This window comes from Cornus florida, unplaced genomic scaffold, assembly GCF_030987335.1.
Source record: "Cornus florida cultivar Cherokee Brave unplaced genomic scaffold, ASM3098733v1 CherokeeBrave_3.0.0_Hap2_Chr05, whole genome shotgun sequence".
NCBI lineage: Eukaryota > Viridiplantae > Streptophyta > Magnoliopsida > Cornales > Cornaceae > Cornus > Cornus florida.
This window is the reverse complement of record NW_026775575.1, coordinates 86,172,164-86,190,651: the sequence shown is the minus strand read 5'-3', so window position 1 is coordinate 86,190,651 and position 18,488 is coordinate 86,172,164. Positions and strand designations below refer to the sequence as shown.

General features: G+C 34.2%; 2 protein-coding genes across 2 annotated transcripts; one reads left to right on the top strand and one right to left on the bottom strand.

The window, feature by feature from the left end:
• Positions 1–2,199: 2,199 nt before the first annotated feature.
• LOC132309615 (uncharacterized) lies at positions 2,200–2,775 on the bottom strand. Its single transcript, XM_059807907.1, has one exon. The coding sequence runs from the start codon at positions 2,773–2,775 to the stop codon at positions 2,200–2,202; it is 576 nt and encodes a 191-aa protein (XP_059663890.1).
• A 2,626-nt stretch (positions 2,776–5,401) lies between these two features.
• On the top strand, positions 5,402–15,960 carry LOC132307345 (syntaxin-132-like). The gene is made up of 13 exons (XM_059805075.1): positions 5,402–5,557; positions 7,045–7,158; positions 7,510–7,566; positions 12,759–12,807; positions 13,202–13,290; positions 13,392–13,465; positions 13,563–13,605; positions 13,679–13,739; positions 13,887–13,912; positions 13,996–14,073; positions 15,130–15,210; positions 15,285–15,350; positions 15,477–15,960. Exons 1-13 carry the CDS (start codon positions 5,540–5,542, stop codon positions 15,639–15,641), a joined length of 921 nt encoding a protein of 306 aa, XP_059661058.1. The 5' UTR covers positions 5,402–5,539; the 3' UTR covers positions 15,642–15,960.
• Positions 15,961–18,488: the final 2,528 nt, after the last annotated feature.

Below are 18,488 nucleotides of genomic sequence, written 5' to 3'. Positions count from 1 at the left end.
TTTCTTTATTTTGTTTTTCGGTGTTTAACAAAGGTAAAAGTCGAGATTGAGACTGAGTCCATCGGACGAGGTATGTAAAATAATTTGTCGAATATTAATGAGTAAGTTATTTTTGTTAGGTTTTAGTAATTTTTTTTCTTTGTAAATATTTTATAACAACTAAACAACAGGAAAAAAAAAAAAAAAAAAAAAAAAAAAAAATTTACATTCAAACAAACTAGCCGCAAAATTATTACCAAAAAAAAAAAGTGAATTAGGAATTTCTTATCACTCTCTCAACTCAATTTGGTACAAAATTATCCCGAGTTAGCATTTTTATTCATGGTGTCCTTGTTAGAGGTTAAGCTACTCTTGAGTCGTAGTTGTGTTGTCTGGTTTGGAGAAGACAAACAGAAAAGAGTTGTTATTCACCAACTGAATTGGATGGCTGAATTATATTCCAAGTTACTTTTCCTTGTGTAGTCATTTGTCAATATTTGCAACCAAACACTGGGCATGTCCAAATTGTCAATGGTCCTGGTTAGACAGCCGAGCCACCTGTAAGATACAGCCATTGAGTCCATTTGAGTGTGTAGGATAACCCCCAACATTTTAATAAGAGGGCAATATTTAGTGGCCTAATTAGTAAGCGCGTAGAGTGTTCAGCTCTCGACCGAGTGTGTCGTGTATGGCCACTCTAATTTGTCAGAAAAAAAAAGATACATTTATAGAGAAAGCTTCTCTGTTCTAAAAAAACATGAAAAGAACTTGGGAAGTGTGTACCTATATAAATTATACTCCTTAACATTTTTGAAGACTGTTTAAGGGTTTTGGGTAGGGACGGTTTATATTATAAATTTACTATTTTACCCTTGCATTAGAATCTCTAATACTCCATTGACTTTAAATTTGAGACAGATGGAGTATAAAAGAAATGTCCCTATGACTTCTGTCACCAATCCCAAATCATAAATAATTTAGTTTCTAATTTTTAAAGAGAACTTTTAATTTAAGACAGAGGGAATACAAAAGAGGCGTCCGTGACTTATGTCACCGATCCCAAATCATAAATAATTTAGTTTTTAACACATATAGTGTAGCTCAGTTGTTGTTAATAATACCAGTTGCTTCTATGAAAAAACCTGGAGCTGGCCTCGATTTGGGTCCCCGTGAATTGCGGGTGTTTGTCAATGTATTGATTGCTCATCAAGGGATGCAAATTATGTTTTGGATTAATAGGCATGTGCGATTGACTATGTTCAGATATGATAACTTGTGTTTTATGTTGACATTATCCAACTATATTCTTAACTTAAAAGAGTTGTGGTCTATGGTTCAAGAAAAGAACAAAGTGAAAAATAAAAGCAGAGCTCAGTCATTTACGCCTGTGACAAGGGAATAATAGTTAGTGACTTTTTTTATATATTTTTTTGGAACAAATATATATATATATATATATATATATATATATATATATGTCTATTACATGGATGAATAATAGTAAGTTCTATAACTGTATATTTAGATGGCCGGCGTCCAACAAACTCTACATTAATACATATTAAAAAATACCACAAAATCTTATAACCGAATCCCATTTATATATATATATATACACACACACACACACATATATATATATAAGTATGTTATGAATGTGCGCGCGCGCGTATAGATATGGTTAGAGAGAGGACACGAAATGGCCTGCATTCAATCATTTGACACTCAATAATTAGCGTGACATCATTCCAATATTATATGAAGTCTATTGCCGTAGTAGTGTAGGTATGAATGTATGATTCTTCACTTTAAATGACAATCCTAATTATTGGGAATATATATATATATATATATATATATATATATATATATTATTGAAGAAGCTATGCCAATGGACCAACTGTTCTAATTGGGATGATGTTTATTGACACCATTGGTGTGTTAACAGCTCACAGGCACTATGTCTCGGTCGAAATAAGTTTACCTAAATCAAAATCCTCTGTTTCCAAATCAATAGCTTGGGTGGGTGGAATAGTGATACTAATGCCAATCAATTTTATGAATACATATAAGATATAAAACAGAAAAAATAAAATAAAATAAAATAAAATAAGAAAACAACTCCATCAACTCTCAACAAAACCAGACTGTGTAAAAAAAGGGCTAATTTACAATCAATCTATCAATTGATTGCAAATATTTGCAGTATACATACTATAATCATAACTTGATTTTGGACTTGCATTTGGACTCAACATCTTGAGTCAGAACAATAATAGAAATGTCACACGTGCTAAGGATCGTCGCACGCGTCCTAAAGATCTTAAACATGCTCACCTTACCATGCATGGTAGCCATTGACGTCAAGTTAAAGCGGCCAGCAGCAACATCATCCCAGAAATGGGGACTTGACACCATCTTATCTGCTGTGATGTTTGCGTAAGTGGTGATATTGAGTTTGCTCCGCGCAGGGATGGTTTCGTGTTCGATAGGAACTTCAGCTACAGTTGTGCCATAGTAGCTGATATAGGCTGTTGTGTTCTTGTATTTGAAGCTCCCATAGTTTGGATTGTCAATGGTGACCACTAACCCTAACGTCACATTTAGGCTTGGAGTAGGCACGACTTGGACCTGAATGTTTTCGAGACTTGCAGGGTGTGCAGTGACTTGTGGTTGTTTAGGCTTCAGGACAGTGAGGAACAAAGTGACACAAACAATCACAATTATGGCCAAGGAGATCACAGTCACACCACAGCAGATTTTGAGCCCTCTACGTGATCTTTTGTCGCCAGACATGTTATTTGATTTCGGAGTTTGAGAAAATTTGAAGCCTAAAACAGGTGTTACAAGTAAACTTCAGTGTGCATTACAATGCAGATCAATTGGTCACTGTATAGATTAGTATGAGGCATGTATGCCATTTAAGTAAGTTTTTGCAGCTCTTATTTTATTTATTTCCGACGACGTAAATGGGATGTTGAAGATTTAATCTATAATTAAGTTGGACAAGAAGAGGGATGTGCAATGTGGTTTGATTCTGTCTTTTGTAATTATGGTGTTTGTATTGATTGAGGTTTGTGTAAGTTTAGGTTAATTATCAAAGGTTCGACGTTAATAGATAATAGGACATGAACTAAAAGCCAATATTTTGCTCTGTGGCCAACTTCGTCACGGAGATACAATTTTATATATTTATTATTATATCTGTCTGCGTGATGAATTAATGAAGAAATAGTATATAAAATAGGCAAATTTTGATTTTTTGCTTATCCAGAAATCTGACTACTATTGTGTCAGAACATTGTTATATACTGTACATAATAATAATCCATGTAAAATGGTCAAATAAACATTATATATACACAAAGTATCAAGAAAAGAATCATTTTAAGGTCACAAGTTTCTACAATTACTTCATTCAATTTCACATTTCTGCTGCAACACTAAACCTCTGGGCTTTTTTTTTTTTTTTTTAAACCTCTTCAAAGAGGATTAACAGGTTGAATTTTTCTGAAGTTGTAAGATGCAGTAGTCTCATTTTTTTTCGCTATTATGTGGGATAAAACCTTGGGTTGATCTATATGAAGCAGAGCTTCCTACAAATTATGCATTTAAAAGTTTTTTAGAACATAGAACTGTGTTAAAAAACGCATTGAAATGTGGACAAATAATTAACCGTTGTAGTCAACCATGGGTCGGAAATGTGCGTGAATTATGCTCTATTTGGTTGGAGAGATAGAGGGTCAGAAATGTGTGTAAATTATGCTCTGATTGGTTGGAGAGAGAAAAATAAAGAAAAATAATTTTAAAGCCCATAAGTTACACAAAATTGCTTGACTGAATGTACTTAAGTAGCCATGAATGCAAAATATAAGGAAGTGAGATCCACCACTTCATTGTATCTCGTATAAATGACCAAATTAAAAGTATTCGATCAAACAATTCTATGCTCAAAAATAAATATAAATGGAAGGAAGAGGGGGATGGAAGATGAGGCATCTCCAGGGAAGCTCACTTTTTGTTTGGTGTCAGGAATCAGCGTTAGGGTGCTTGATTCATTCTTTGAACACCAAAATTTGCTCAAATTTGGACTACACCCACCAAATAGTGCATGAACTAGCTATAATTGTTACGGATTTTTATATATTTTTATAATTTTACACTTTAAACGCAACTATTTTGAGTAAATAGAAGTAATTTTACATATTGGGATGAAAATAGAAAACAATGTTGAATCTTAAAAGATTTACCAACAATACAAATGCGTACAATGAATAAATAATAGACATCATAAAAACAAAGTAAATATATAATGAAAAAAAGAGTAAAAAATTTTTTGGTTAAGCTCTCAGCCAAATGTCCCCCATGATATTCGACCATAAAATATGTAAATATATAAAAGTAATGAAAGAACAAAAGAGATAAAAGTAGAGTCAATATATCAAAACACAAATAAAAGCAAGCTTATATAGATAATAGATTAGACACCTTGTAACGGCCAAAGTAAATAATAAATAGCCAAATTAAATAGAATAAATAGGCCAACATAAACAAGCCCAATAAATTAAAATAAATACGCCATTAACATAAAAATAAATATGCCCAATATAAAACTTATGCAATAAAGAAGTTCAAAAACTTCTCAAGCTATGGGCCAAATTCCACGTGGCTATTTTTCCATATATAAGTTCCAACACGTGTTTGGACTGGGCTAAACGGGCCGGACCAATTTAAATGGGCCGACAAAACCGACAACTTGTAAAATTGCCATTTTGCTTTTTTGTGTTTGGTGGAAACAACTAAGTAACCAGCAATATCCTGTTTATTCTCGTCGTTTTCATCATCTTATTGTCTCCGGCGGAAACAATGCATAAACATCTCTCACACTGTCACGCACGCACATTAATAAATATTTAATGAGTAAGGATAGGCCACGCTAAAGTGAAAACACAAAAAATACTGTCGAATTTGATTTGGTTAAGTTACATGAGAATTAAAAATTCTCTAAAATTGAATATATATAATATTTCTCATCATCACCTCTTGTAAAGTTAATTTTGATCCTTACTTTATTTCTAAAAGACAAATATGTTTTAATATAAATTTTGAAATAATAAATATTTGATTTATACAGAATAGATAATATTATATTTGTATAGTTTTATGAATTTTTATTTTATAAATTTAAATTTATTAAACACGGAAATAAGTTTTCGTTGCTTATTTTCTTTTACTCTCTCCATCTAATTTTGTTTTTAATTTTTTTTATTTATTTTTCTTTTTATTTATATCATTATAAAAGAGGACTTTTCTTTTTTAATTCTGAAGCCAAATCAGATTAGGATGTTTTTGCGTTCTCTCTGTCATTACTCATATTTAATATATTATGTACAGTTTTTTATTTTTTTCTTTTTGGCGTATGTACAGTTCATAACAGGGGATCCCATTGTTTAGCTTCTTTGTTTGTCAAACCGCATCACCTTTACTCCCTCTTTCTCTCTCTGAACACTCTCTCTCTCTCTCTAAACTATCTTTCTCTCTCTAAAGCTGTTCGATCAAGATGAACAACCTGCTAACGGTAATGTAATTCTACTTTTTCATCGATGTGATTCAATCTTCGTGACTTGTATATGTATTTTGTTTGTTGATAGTAGTAGAATTTGATCAGTGTGATCTGAAACTGCAATTGAATCAAATATGGAGTATTTTGTTGTTCAGCCCCCTTTTCTTTTTATTGGATTCAGTGGTGAGTTGTTCTTTCGATTGTCGTTTAAATGATGTTTGGAAGTAGGATTGATGTTGCCCAGTTTGGATTTGTCACAGTTGCTGTTAAAAGCTTTGAACTTTTTTTTAAAGGGTCTTTGTGCCAATTGAATTTTTCTGAGAATACCCAGTGATTCCAAATAGATCCTTTTACTCCGAAGAAAATGGAGTTCTTAGTGGTAATTTTTATGTTGTTCTCCCCCCCCCCCCCCCCCCCCCCCCCCCCCAACAAATTGTGACTTCAGATAAGTGAATTTGGTTATATAAATTGTTCTTTTGAGTTGAAGGTTTGGTTTTTACACTTCCAATTGATGGGGAAAAGAGAAACTAAGGCTCCATTTGGAATGAAGAGATGTGTGTTTGATAATTCAAAGGATTATAGCATAAATTTAGGGCTAGCCCAGTGCACTAGGCTTCCGCCATTGTGAAGTTTGGGGAGGGTAAGATGTTCACAACCTTATCTCCACATGGAGAGGCTGAGGCTTTTTAAGCTTTCGAAGTGACCTCAGGTCACAATGGAGAAACTTTACCAATAAGGCAAGGCCCGCTGTCATTATAGCATAATTTTTGATTGACTAATTTAGATTCAAGTTTTAATAATGATTTGAGAGCCTTATACGTATGATATTCAAATAACAAGGCGGAAGGAGTTATTTGAAATCCATGCCAACAAGTATTCTAGTTGAACAATGAACCCGTGACCTCAGGTCACAATGGAGAAACCTTACCAATAAGGCAAGGCCCGCTCTCATTATAGCATAATTTTAGATCGACTAATTTAGATTCAAGTTTTAAATAACAATGGAGCCTTATATGTATGATATTCAAATAACAAGGTGGAAGGAGTTATTTGAAATCAATGCCAACAAGTATTCTAGTTGAACAATGATTGCAATAGATTTTGTCTTTCTTACCTCTAATCTAATATCCTCTTGAGTTTTGAAATGCAACTTTAATTTTTTATTTTTTGTTTTTTAAATTCAAATCTGTTCATTTGGTAAATGGAGCATAAGAATCAACTGAAAATTCCCCACTCCCACCACTGCATTTCCCTGCCCAAAGACAAAGTGTACTTATAATCTAGTTATGAAAGCATTAGCTTAATGATTTGATTGATTGCTATAGCATCTTTCTTTGAGGTTTTCTGAATAATTTTTCACATGATAATCTCTTAAATCGAATTGGATTTGTGGACGATTTGTTGTTGGTAATCTATTCCTTATTCAAATTAAAAAAAATATATATTTGGTTTTCTAGCTCATACTATGGAGACTTCTGATTTTGTGTGCATTACTGTTTCAGGATTCATTTGTCAGTGAAGCCAAAAATCATCCTTCGAGAGAATCGGATATTGAGATGGGTACACGGCTTCCAAGGAGTAACTCGGACTTGGGAATGGAATCTTTCAATAAGCAGGTACATCAGTCTGAGATACTTGGACATTTTGATATTTAATTGGACATAGTTCTCATTCTATCTTGCTGGTTGTTTGCATTTTTGAAATTCAAAAGGCATGACCTGAACAAAATCCTTATATTATATAGGGTTAGGGGGGATTCCAAGGAACAGGCAAATTTTATACTAAATCTAATACTGTATTAGTCATTAATTCCTTCAACCCTTTCACAGTAGCCCCCACCTCCAACCCTCCAAAACAAAAGGCGATATAAAAATAAACACCAATACATGTTTTCTTTAGTCTTTTTATCTTACATGACTTTTTATATAACATGCTTGCCTCTCTTGTGGTTTTTCTTTATGGTGCAGATTCAAGAGGTTGATAAACAAGTGGATAAGGTTTCTGGTTTGCTTAAGAAACTTAAGGTATGGACGATACCCAACCTAGACTGCTTTATGTTGTATTGAGCCTTTCAGAAGGCTTCCAATTTTCAGTTCTATTTTTTCAAGTCTCCATGTCCCTGTAATTTTTAGCATTAACTAACGAGTATTGACCATCACATAATTTGAAGCTAAAGATATATATATTTTTACTTATATCGTTACTTAAAACAGTTAGATACTACAAGAACTTATATTTGCCCTATTATCTTAAAGTGGAACAATGATCGGACTAGGAAAAGGATCAGTACAAGGCGTTGCTTCAACTGTGCTGTTTATTAGCTCGATCACCAATGTCTAAAGCTGGAAAAATGAATACTAAGGGCTCGATCACCAATGGAATGAAATAAAGTGGAATGGCATGCTTTTAATTCCATTCTTTTGTTTGGAAAGTAATTTTAAAGATGAAATGCCCATTCTCCACCTTTCTTGGAGAATGGTCATTCCATCAAAATCATTCCACTTTCCAACAAGAGGAATGGACATTCCATTCCCCACTTAAAAAAATACGGAGTAAAAATAATATTAAAAATCGCTTTACTTGAACGATGATGCTAGCACACTTTTCTCAAACAACGAGATCCAATAAAAGTCAACTTTTTCTTGATATTCTCTCCTCAATTTTCAAATATACATTGAAAATATTTATTTACGCATATATATTTATTTCTTTATTTATTTGGTTTACATATATATAGATTAGTTTTCTTTTTTAAGCCATACATAACCAATCGAGAGAATGGGAATGGTCGTTTCATTCTCATTCCATTCTCATTCCATTTTCTAGTTCATTCCATTCCTACCTTATTTCATTCCTCAATATCAAACTAGCCCTAAAAAGATTTAAAATAGAATTTTTTTAAAAATTGTGTGATATAATGATGTCTTTATTAAAGTAGCTAGTTGGTGTGAGACAGTTTGATAGGGTGCCCATTTGGTGGAGGATAGGACTGGGTCCCTTCAAAAACCATTTGGAGGGTCATAATGTACTATTGTTTTAGTGGTGATTTTTATTGTGGGTAATTTGGGTTTTATGGGAAACGGTGTTTTCCAGTCACTGCCTTCACTTAAGGTAGGAAAGAATGCTAATCACATTTTTCTCCATTTTGCAATTACTTGTGATATGTGGTGTATATTGTTTTTCCGTGTTTGGTGTCTATTGGATGATACCTTAATATGTGAAGGAGTGTAACGACCCACTCAATCACATACTATGATATTGTTCGCTTTGGCCGTGATAGTGTTGTTAAAGGCGCGCTTAGGCTTGAGACGCAGGTCTAGCGCCTGTTGTCATTCCAGGCTCATTGATATTTGCTAGGCGCGCGCCTTGGTTGCGCCTTGTTACTGTTTGTCAGGCGCGCCTCATTGATTTTTTTTCTAAGAACTATGATTGTTTTATTTCTTAAGCTAAAAAAATGTACTTTTGGCTAGGGTTGCAACTGGGGCGGGCTAACCCAGCCCAGCCCAACCCCAACCCAGAGATTTTGAAATTTAGACATACAATTCACAAATCGGGTTCATGTTCGGGTTGGGTTTTGTCAAAACCTAGACATATTCAGATTGGGCTCGAGCTCAACCCGAACCCAACCCGAAACCCGAAAAAAAAATAAATAAATAAAATTTTTTCTCTTTCTTCTTTCTCTCTCCTCTCTCTTCTTTCTCTTTCTCTCTCTGCCCATACATACAATTTAGCAGTTAGCGGCTGAAGCTTGCGATGGAAAGAGAGAGAGAGAAGCTTGTGATGGTGATATTAAAAAACTCGCATCACATGTCAATTATATATTTAAAGGCTTAAAAACATTAAAGGCCGCTATTAAAGTATATAGGGATTGATATTGAAAAAGTCCGAAGAGAAATGTTTCAATTTTCAAATTGTCCCATGGTGATAAGAATGTCGTTAATTGAAGTTTACCAAGATCTGGGTTTTGATTTTTTGAACAATCTTGGAGAGCTTGCGATGGAAAGAGAGAAAGACAGCAGCTGAAGCTTGCAATGGAAACTGAAAGATCTGGGTTTTGATTTTTTGAACAATCTGAAATGATATGCCGATCTGCTGGGTTTTGATTTTTTGAACAATCTGAAATGATATGCCGATATGGGTTTTGAACTTTTGATTCTTGCAGACAGACAGATAAAACTGAAATATATGGGTTTTGGACTTCTGATTCTTGTAGATTTTGTAGGTTGCAGTTGGAAAGAGAAAGAGAGAGAGATAGAGACAATAAAGATAGAGGCGATAGGGGAGGCTGAAATGATTTGCCCTAAAAATATTTTGTTTTTTTTATAATAATATAATCAAATATTATATTATATATATATATATTATATATATAAATTTCCAATAATAAAAAAAACCCAACCCGTCAACCCGACCCAACCCGTCCGAAAATATTCGATCCGGGTTATGACTATAACCCATGTTGAGTACAATTCGGGTTGGTACAACCCAACCCGATTCGGGTAGAGGTTGGATTGGGACTGGGCTGGGTTGTACCAGCCCAAGTTGCAACCCTACTTCTGGCAACTTAATAGACAAATAAGAAAGCTCAAGCGTACGAGAGAAGAAACTTTTGTTCAAAAGAATAAACAAATAAGAAAGTCTAAGAGTAAAGTGTTAACCGAACAGAGAAAGAATAAGATCATGAGACGAACGACGAAGCCCTAGTTGCAAAGATGAACGACGAAGCCACGTCAGTTCTTTCTTCTTCTTCTCTCTTCTCCTTTACTCCTCTCTTCTTATCTTGTTTACATCTCTCTCTTCGTCTAGTTCTTTTTTTTTTTTTTTTGGTGGGGGGGCTTTCTCTCTCTTCATCTACATCTTTTGTCTCCGCGTCTTTTTTTTTGGCTCTGTTATTTCTTTTCTTTTCTTGTTAACAGGTTTTTTTTTGTTAACAGATTTATTTCTTTTTGTGCTCTGTTTTGCCATTCAAAAAAATAAATTATGCTTTGCTTTTTAAGAAAACAAATTTGTGCTTTGTTTTATGGTAGTTGGATGCTTGTTTAGTTGATGGGTTTACTTTTTTATATTTGATATTAATTTTTAGAATATTGATATGACTTATGAGATATGAATGTTTTTATGGTAGTTTAAATTTTCAATTGTGTGCCTCACTTCACTCAGACGCGCGCCTAGGCTCCAAAGGACCTTTAGCGCCTTGAGCCTTTAATAACACTGGGCCTAGCCCGCATGGTTTTGTTTTTGGGTTTTATCCCAAAAGACCTCATACCAATTGGAGTGTACAAATCCTACATATATAGCACTTCCCCTTTTCACACCCAGGCAATGTAGGATTATGTACCTATAGCTCGCCCAATATGGTAGCCTGCTAGTATCTCTTGTACCCGCCCACAAGGACGCCACAATTACCCCCTTAGGAGCCCATCCTCGTTGGCTACACTTCTGGCTGGGTCAGGCTCTGATACCATTTGTAACGACCCACTCCATCACATGGTATGATATTTTCCGCTTTGAGCCTGAGACTGCACAATTTTACTTCTGTGTTTTACCCCAAAAGGCCTCATACCAATTGGAGTGTACAAATCCTATATATATAACACTTCTCATTTCCACACCTGTGGGATTGTGCGCTTGTAGCTCGCCTAGTGTGGTAGTCTGTCAGTGCCTTTTACACCCACCCACGGCACACCCACCCACAAGGTTGCCACAAGGAGCTTCTTGGCTATTAGATTGGAGGTTGTTTAAGTGAAAAAGTCTTTCAAACTTGATTGATTTTTGTCTCGTATGAGGGGGTGGCGTGTAGAAGTAGTGAAACAGGCATACTGTTGAGAATGTGGAGATAGTAAACTATATGGCTAGGTAAGTGCTGATAAATACTTTTCAATTTTAGATTTGTGGAGGTTCCATATATCTCTTTTATAGATTTTGTTAGAGATTTGAGTTGTATAGAGGTAGCTTAGTTTTGGAGCAGTATACTTTATTTGTAAGCTTTATAAAACTTGTTAGTCAAGTAAAAACTTCTAAGAACTTTACTACCAATAAGGAACTAAATAGGATTCTGTTTTCTTAAACAGGAAGTATCCAAGATCACTTCCAGCGAAAAAGTAAATTCATTCTAGATCCTAAATATGCTTATCAAACCTCGAAAAAGTAATATCTTGGCCTAAATCTTAGATCAAACCACTTCAAGCTTTCAACTAACCAGTGAGTCTTTATTTGTTCTATTTTTTAGTTTTGTTTTTGTTTTTGTGTTGTTTTTTTGTTGTTGTTGTTGTTTTAATTTAGATCTAACATGTAATTGTGGTTTGAATAATTATGTGTTTTATGTCATAATTTTTGTTAAATTTGCATTTAAATCTTTATTCATTTTATGTTTGTCCCTTTTGTCTCGTTAATTTAGTAAAGAGAATGAATTACTAAGCCATTGGATACCAATAACGTCATTACTTGTATTGAATGATCTTTAAAAAGTTAACAAAGATAACTGAAATTCATTATGTTTATTGGGTTCAATAGTAAAAAAAATTGTATATCGGTCACTTTTGGGCCTTGTGTGAGTGGTTGAAAAGAATTCACGACCACGACTACCTATTCCGTTATGTTAAACCTAATTCAGGCCCGCATCTGTTACACCATGCCCATGTCCGTGTCTTCGAACCTTATAAGGTTTAAGCCTTCACATGCTGCAGTTCTAAAGCCATTGTATGGCTCTGTTCAACAGTAATAACACTGTAAGCTAATTACAAACATAGAGGGATGATAAGACTTGGTAGATGCTCCAAGTGCGAGTGTTTTGTGTAGCTTCTGCAAGGGAGAATCTTACTTTTCCTTAAATTAGTAATGACTCGTTAATCTTTCTAAGCCAATTAGTGGGTTTTCCATTCTTCTTTTTGGTTGGCTTGCATTTTTTGGGGAGTGATCTCCATTCTCTAGAACATCTATGAACTTGAATCCAGCGGTTTTCATGATCAAATTTACCAATAGAAGTAAAAACCACCTCATCTGTGTACAATTTGACACAAAAATAATTAATGTAAAAAGGGAAAAAAGTAGAGAGAGAGAGAGAGAGAGAGAGAAATGAAAAAGAGCACTAGCAGCTGAACATGGGGATATCCCACTAATTTATGGGTCTATGCTAACCGAATGATACAGGAACTAGTATTTTATTGCTGGAAGCTATAATTTTGCGATAACAACTCAAAATGTGAACTTTTTACAGGATGCTAATGAGGAGTCGAAGTCTGTTACAAAAGCAGCTGCTATGAAAGGTGAAATGTTTCTTTCAGTCTTTATGTTTTTTTTTTTTTTTTTTGGAACTGTCTTTCAGTCTTTATGTTAAAACCCCACAATTGCTGATGGATTGGTGCCCAATTATGTTTCAAAGTAGATTAGCTTAGAGTCATTGACATAGCCAACTGCAGGCCAAGTTTGCCAACTATATTGTGACACTGACTCACTTGTATAAATTATAATGCACCAAATTTTAAAGCCTTTGTAGCAAGTAGCAAGTAGCAACAGTTTGAAAATTTAGATTTACTAGAACACCTGCTCAATTTTTATTGCAGTTCCTTATCTGCAACATCTCTGGAAGAAATTTATTTATTTTTAATATTTTCCCCTTTTGGGGCAGTAGCTCTAAAAGTTTCTCCTAATCATTTTCAGCAATCAAGAAGCGGATGGAGAAAGATGTTGATGAAGTTGGAAAGATTGCAAGGAATGTCAAAGGAAAACTAGAAGCAATAAACAAAGAAGTATAACCCTGTTCATTTGTTCCGGGATCTAGGAGCATTCTCTGTGAGAACAGTTAGTCTGTTACAGTTTTGTTTACTTATTAATTTTTCTTCCTCTTCAGAACATAGCTAATCGACAGAAGCCTGGGTGTGGAAAAGGATCAGGTGTTGATAGAACAAGGACAAATATGGCAAAGTGCGTTTGCTTGTGCAAAATTTGAATCTGAGTCTCAGATAAGTCCTATGTTCTTTGTTTAAGAAATAAATATAATTATTGCTTTTTTGAATTGCAGTTCCTTGACCAAGAAATTTAGAGACCTAATGACAGAATTTCAGGCATGTATTCAAACCTATAATTATATTGGCAGTTAGTTTTCTTTCATTTTCTTATTAATGTAACTTGTATCAGACTTTGAGACAAAGGATCCAAGATGAGTATCGTGAGGTTGTAGAGAGAAGAGTCATTACAGGTTCAAATACTATAGCCTGCCCACCAACTAAATTATAAAGTTAAAACTAATTTCATGATTTGAAGCTTATTTTTTATTTATCAATGGGTAATCACAATTATATTCTTGATATTGAACTTCTGGTTTTATTTCTTTTGATTGGAACAGTCACAGGAACCCGGCCAGATGAAGCGGTGAGCCTGGTTCTTGAAATTAATTTGAGCTCCAGTAGATATGGTTGCTATCATAATTGACCAAAATTTAATCTCTTTCTCAGACAATCGACCACCTTATAGAAACTGGAAATAGTGAACAAATTTTCCAAAATGCTATTCAAGAAATGGGACGAGGACAGGTACGGCTTCTTTATATATATATATATATATATATATATATATATATTTATATTATATTGTTGATTTTCATCTTTCCTGAATAGAATCTGACTGGTGGGAGATAAATCTGTAGTACCTCTTTTTATTTATGTTGTTTTGAATTGTACTGAAGTTTGAGCCTTAATGTTTCCATAAAAAATTTCAAATTGACTGGATCCTCTTGAAATGAATTGAGCTGTATACTATGTGTTGAATAAGATATTTAATCTTGCCAAGCATAAGTTGGTCTTTTTTTCCTGAGATATTTTTTGGTTTCCACCACGCTCCTCACTGGTTCATGAATTATCAATGACGTGAAACATTTATATACTAATATACGATTGGGATACTACTTGGACCTGAATTGCACGTTATCAATTTTAGAGGTGGTAGTATTATATTTTTTTTTTGGATATGATGACAATACAGTATTAGGAATCTTTTATTTTATTAGTATATTATTCTAGAATTTTGTAGGATCATTTGGGTCTATGTTGCACACAGGTACGGAACATGGAAGAAAGCCATATTAACACATCAAGGCACAACAATATACATATTGTATTTATGTATGCATGCATATATGTATATGTATGCGTATGTGTTATTACTTATTTCACTGTGCATATGCTCATGATTACTCCCTAGTCATCCCACTCTTATTATTATTACATCCTGTCATGCATCTCCTTTACACTAGCATCTTTTCAATGACCATAGTCCCCATTATTCAGTGTTGAACTTGTTAACTGAGGATGCTGGAGGATTGATTGGATTCAAACATAAACTTTGGCATTATTTGCACAAAGTGACGGTTGTCAGACTTGAAGCTGTATTTTTATACTTACAATTCTCAAAATCTCGTTTTCTTTTCTTTGCCTGTTGAAGAATGAGCCGGCGACTCATAGGCATGATAAGATATGTATCATTAACACTAAGGACTATAGCTCAGTTAGGTAGAGCACCCCCGGGAGATTGGATCTAGCCGGAGAATGCTTGGTATAAATAACTCCTAGTTTTTGATGTGATGGTTGCAGGTCCTAAATACCCTGGAAGAAATTCAGGAGCGACACGATACAGTGAAAGAAATTGAGAAAAAGCTTCTTGACCTGCACCAGGTATATTCTCATAGAAACCAAAGCTTGGACGTGCCTCAAACGCCCCTATTTGACATGGTTGTATTATGTTCTAGATATACCTTGATATGGCGGTTCTAGTGGAGGCCCAGGGAGACATGTTGGATAACATCGAAAGCCAGGTTTGATTCTATACACCTATCACTCTTTACATGTGGTTGTGTGCGCAATTGTGCTTATGGCTTTTGTGTGGAGCGAAAGGATGTTCTTTGCTTTATTTCAAGGTGTTAATGGGGAATCTTGTTCAGGTTTCAAATGCAGTCGACCATGTCCAATCAGGGACAACTGCACTTCAAAGTGCAAAGAAACTTCAGAGGAACTCTCGAAAATGGATGTGCATTGCCATTATTATTCTCTTAATAGTAGTAGCGATTATAGTTCTTGGTGTCATCAAACCTTGGAAGAGTGGCTAGGGTTGCATGAGTCTTATTACCTCTTGTCTGTGTACCATTAACAGTTTGAGTTGATTGGGAAGCATTTATAATTTAACCTTCTGCACGTGTGAGACGCAATTAGGTTCTTCTTTGGCGCGGCCTCTTCGTTTTTATTTTTTTCTTTTTCAAATTTTTTTGGTGTATAGTTTGGTGTGCTAATGGTGGTGCTATTTTGTGGATTTAAGATTCTGAACACAAATATACATTACCTGTTGTTTACAAGATGTGTGCTGGTATAATGTGACATTTGTTTGCTGGTACAATAATACAAACTTGCCGCGTCTTTTATTATTATTAATTTTTCTCTAGTTTTCGTTTTTATTTTCTATATGAAATTAAGTTAGATTATTCTGAAGGATCGATACTAACAGTCTCTCTCTGTCCCCATCAAATTGAATATTTTACCGTTTATTCCTTGGCTCTTCTGTTTTCTTATCAGTTGCAGACATTTTGATATGACGAAGTGTCAAAAGAAAATTTAAATATATTTATGGTGGAACCAATAAAAGAAGTTGATGATCGTATACATATCCTGTTTTCTTATTTCCATTAGAAAATATTAGCTGGTTCTTCACAAGTCTAGGGGGAAAAAATGTACCTTATTTTCTTTTTCGTTGGGATGATTTATTAACAGTTTTCCATCAAAAGCTAATGAATCATGTACTTTTAACATGTTACATATATATATATACACACAAACACACACACATACACGTGTGTATAAATTGTATCTAATTGATTTTATCTACACGTCAAGCTCTTTATGGTCTGCAACCCGTATTGACACAATTTGGGTAGACCAACTTGAACGTAAGCTGATTTTTCATGGATTTGGCCAACTATTTTTACAATTAGGATTGTGCTTTGTATTGAGGTGCAAGCAACTTGATTCAATTCGAATCTTATTTTTTTTTATTTTTATATATATATTTATTTAAATATATTATATATACACACACACATGTACATTTCAAATTATGGTCGGGTTGGTCTGGTAAGTGGTCCGTTTATTATTATGTTATACGATGTTGTCAATTATTTCAGTTGTGAAAAAGGAAAGTTATTCATCTTCTAGTTACGTAATTATGCATGGTGGTAGTGATGTGAATTCCAAGCATGTCAAAAAATTATGTAAGTTGCATAAATTGTGTTTATACAATATTTTATATGATAAAGTCTATGGCAACTCAAAATCAACCTGAAACTTTAGTTCGAGTTGCAAATCTAAATTTAACTTGAGTTAAAAAAATTAAGAATTGGTTGAACTTAAGTTTGTTAGCTCGGGTTAAATATAGGTTAGGATTGAACATTTCATATATCGTGTTAAGCTCGAATTGTATCTCCAATTTGTCTAAAGTTGCACCTCTAGCTACACATAATGGTAAAAGAAAAAAATATTGTAGCTTTGGTTGAGCATTTTTATGTGTCGCGGTGAGGGGGAGAGAGAAGAGGAGCTGTTGCCGGGAAACTCCATTGGTGTTCCTCGCAAAGTCCTCATAAATGTAATTTTGATTAGCACAAGTGGCATTTGGATGGTTGTGTGGAATGGCTCGAGTGGAATAAGAAGCAAAATGTAATCACTCGATCTTCTGTTGTTGGCTGGCAAATTGTGCTCCCTTTTTGTTTCCATTGTTTGACATCTTTCGGATCATGATAAAATAATACTCCCTTCATCTCATATTAGATATTTATGTTTAAAAATTGAAGTTTTGGAGGAGACATGTAATTAATGCATTGTCCCTTTTTAAAATTACCAACTTATCTTTTTTAGTTTAGATGTATATAATTACCAAGTTTGAAATTTTTTGAAAATATATAAGACAATGATGGAAAGATAAAACTTATTTGCTTTGAGTCAAAGTGAACAACTTATTTGGAACGTTTAAAAATGAGAAAATGGACTATTATGGGCAAGGCAGATATTTTTAGAATGAGCCCTAGATTCCATCAATAATTAGTGTTTTTTTTTTTTTTTTGGGTCGTATTTTGTATGGTAATTTCCTGGAAGAGCATATACGGATCCCTGGCCACTAAGAAATTGATTTTTTGGTCTCTATGAATATTTGACCTAGGTTATTATTGTGATCAGTTGTTACCCTCGCTCATTTGTTATTGCATAATTCACATGTAACAAAGTTAGACACGAATTGTAACAATACATGAAAAGGAATGAAAAAAAATCATCCCATGCATACTTCATTGTTGACTGGAAATTGTTGCTCCTCTCAAAGTCCCTTATTTTAAAACTTGGATCATATTCCGCTTCACCTAACAATAATCCATTTTTTATTAGGCAACTTGCTTCACTAGACACAGGTTATTTAATATGTAACTGTATATGAATTCACTGGATTGAAAAGTAAATTTGCCAACTTCCCATTTATCTCCCTTGATTACAGGTGACAAACGCTGTGGACCACGTTCAACTGGGCACAGATGCTCTAAAAACTGCAAAGAGCTTGCAAAAGAAGTCAAGAAAATGCATGATGATTGCCATTATCTTGCTACTTATTATCGCACTCATCATTGTGCTCTCCATTCTGAAACCATGGAAGAAATGAAAATAGAATGCAAACGAATAGTGATCTAAGTTCTACTTGAGTATTGTTTTTCTGTTACTTATTTACTTTAGTGCATATAGAACAAGTCTAATAACCACCATCACGAGCACTAGTTGCTCTGTCCTCCTTTCCTCTTATTTCTAACTCATTCGTTGATCTTTGTATTATGTTTTTTTTCCAGAAACAGTAATAAAACATTCAGAGAATGTGTTTGCGAGTGATCATTTCAATCCTCCCGCTTTTATGAATCATTTTAGCTGACATC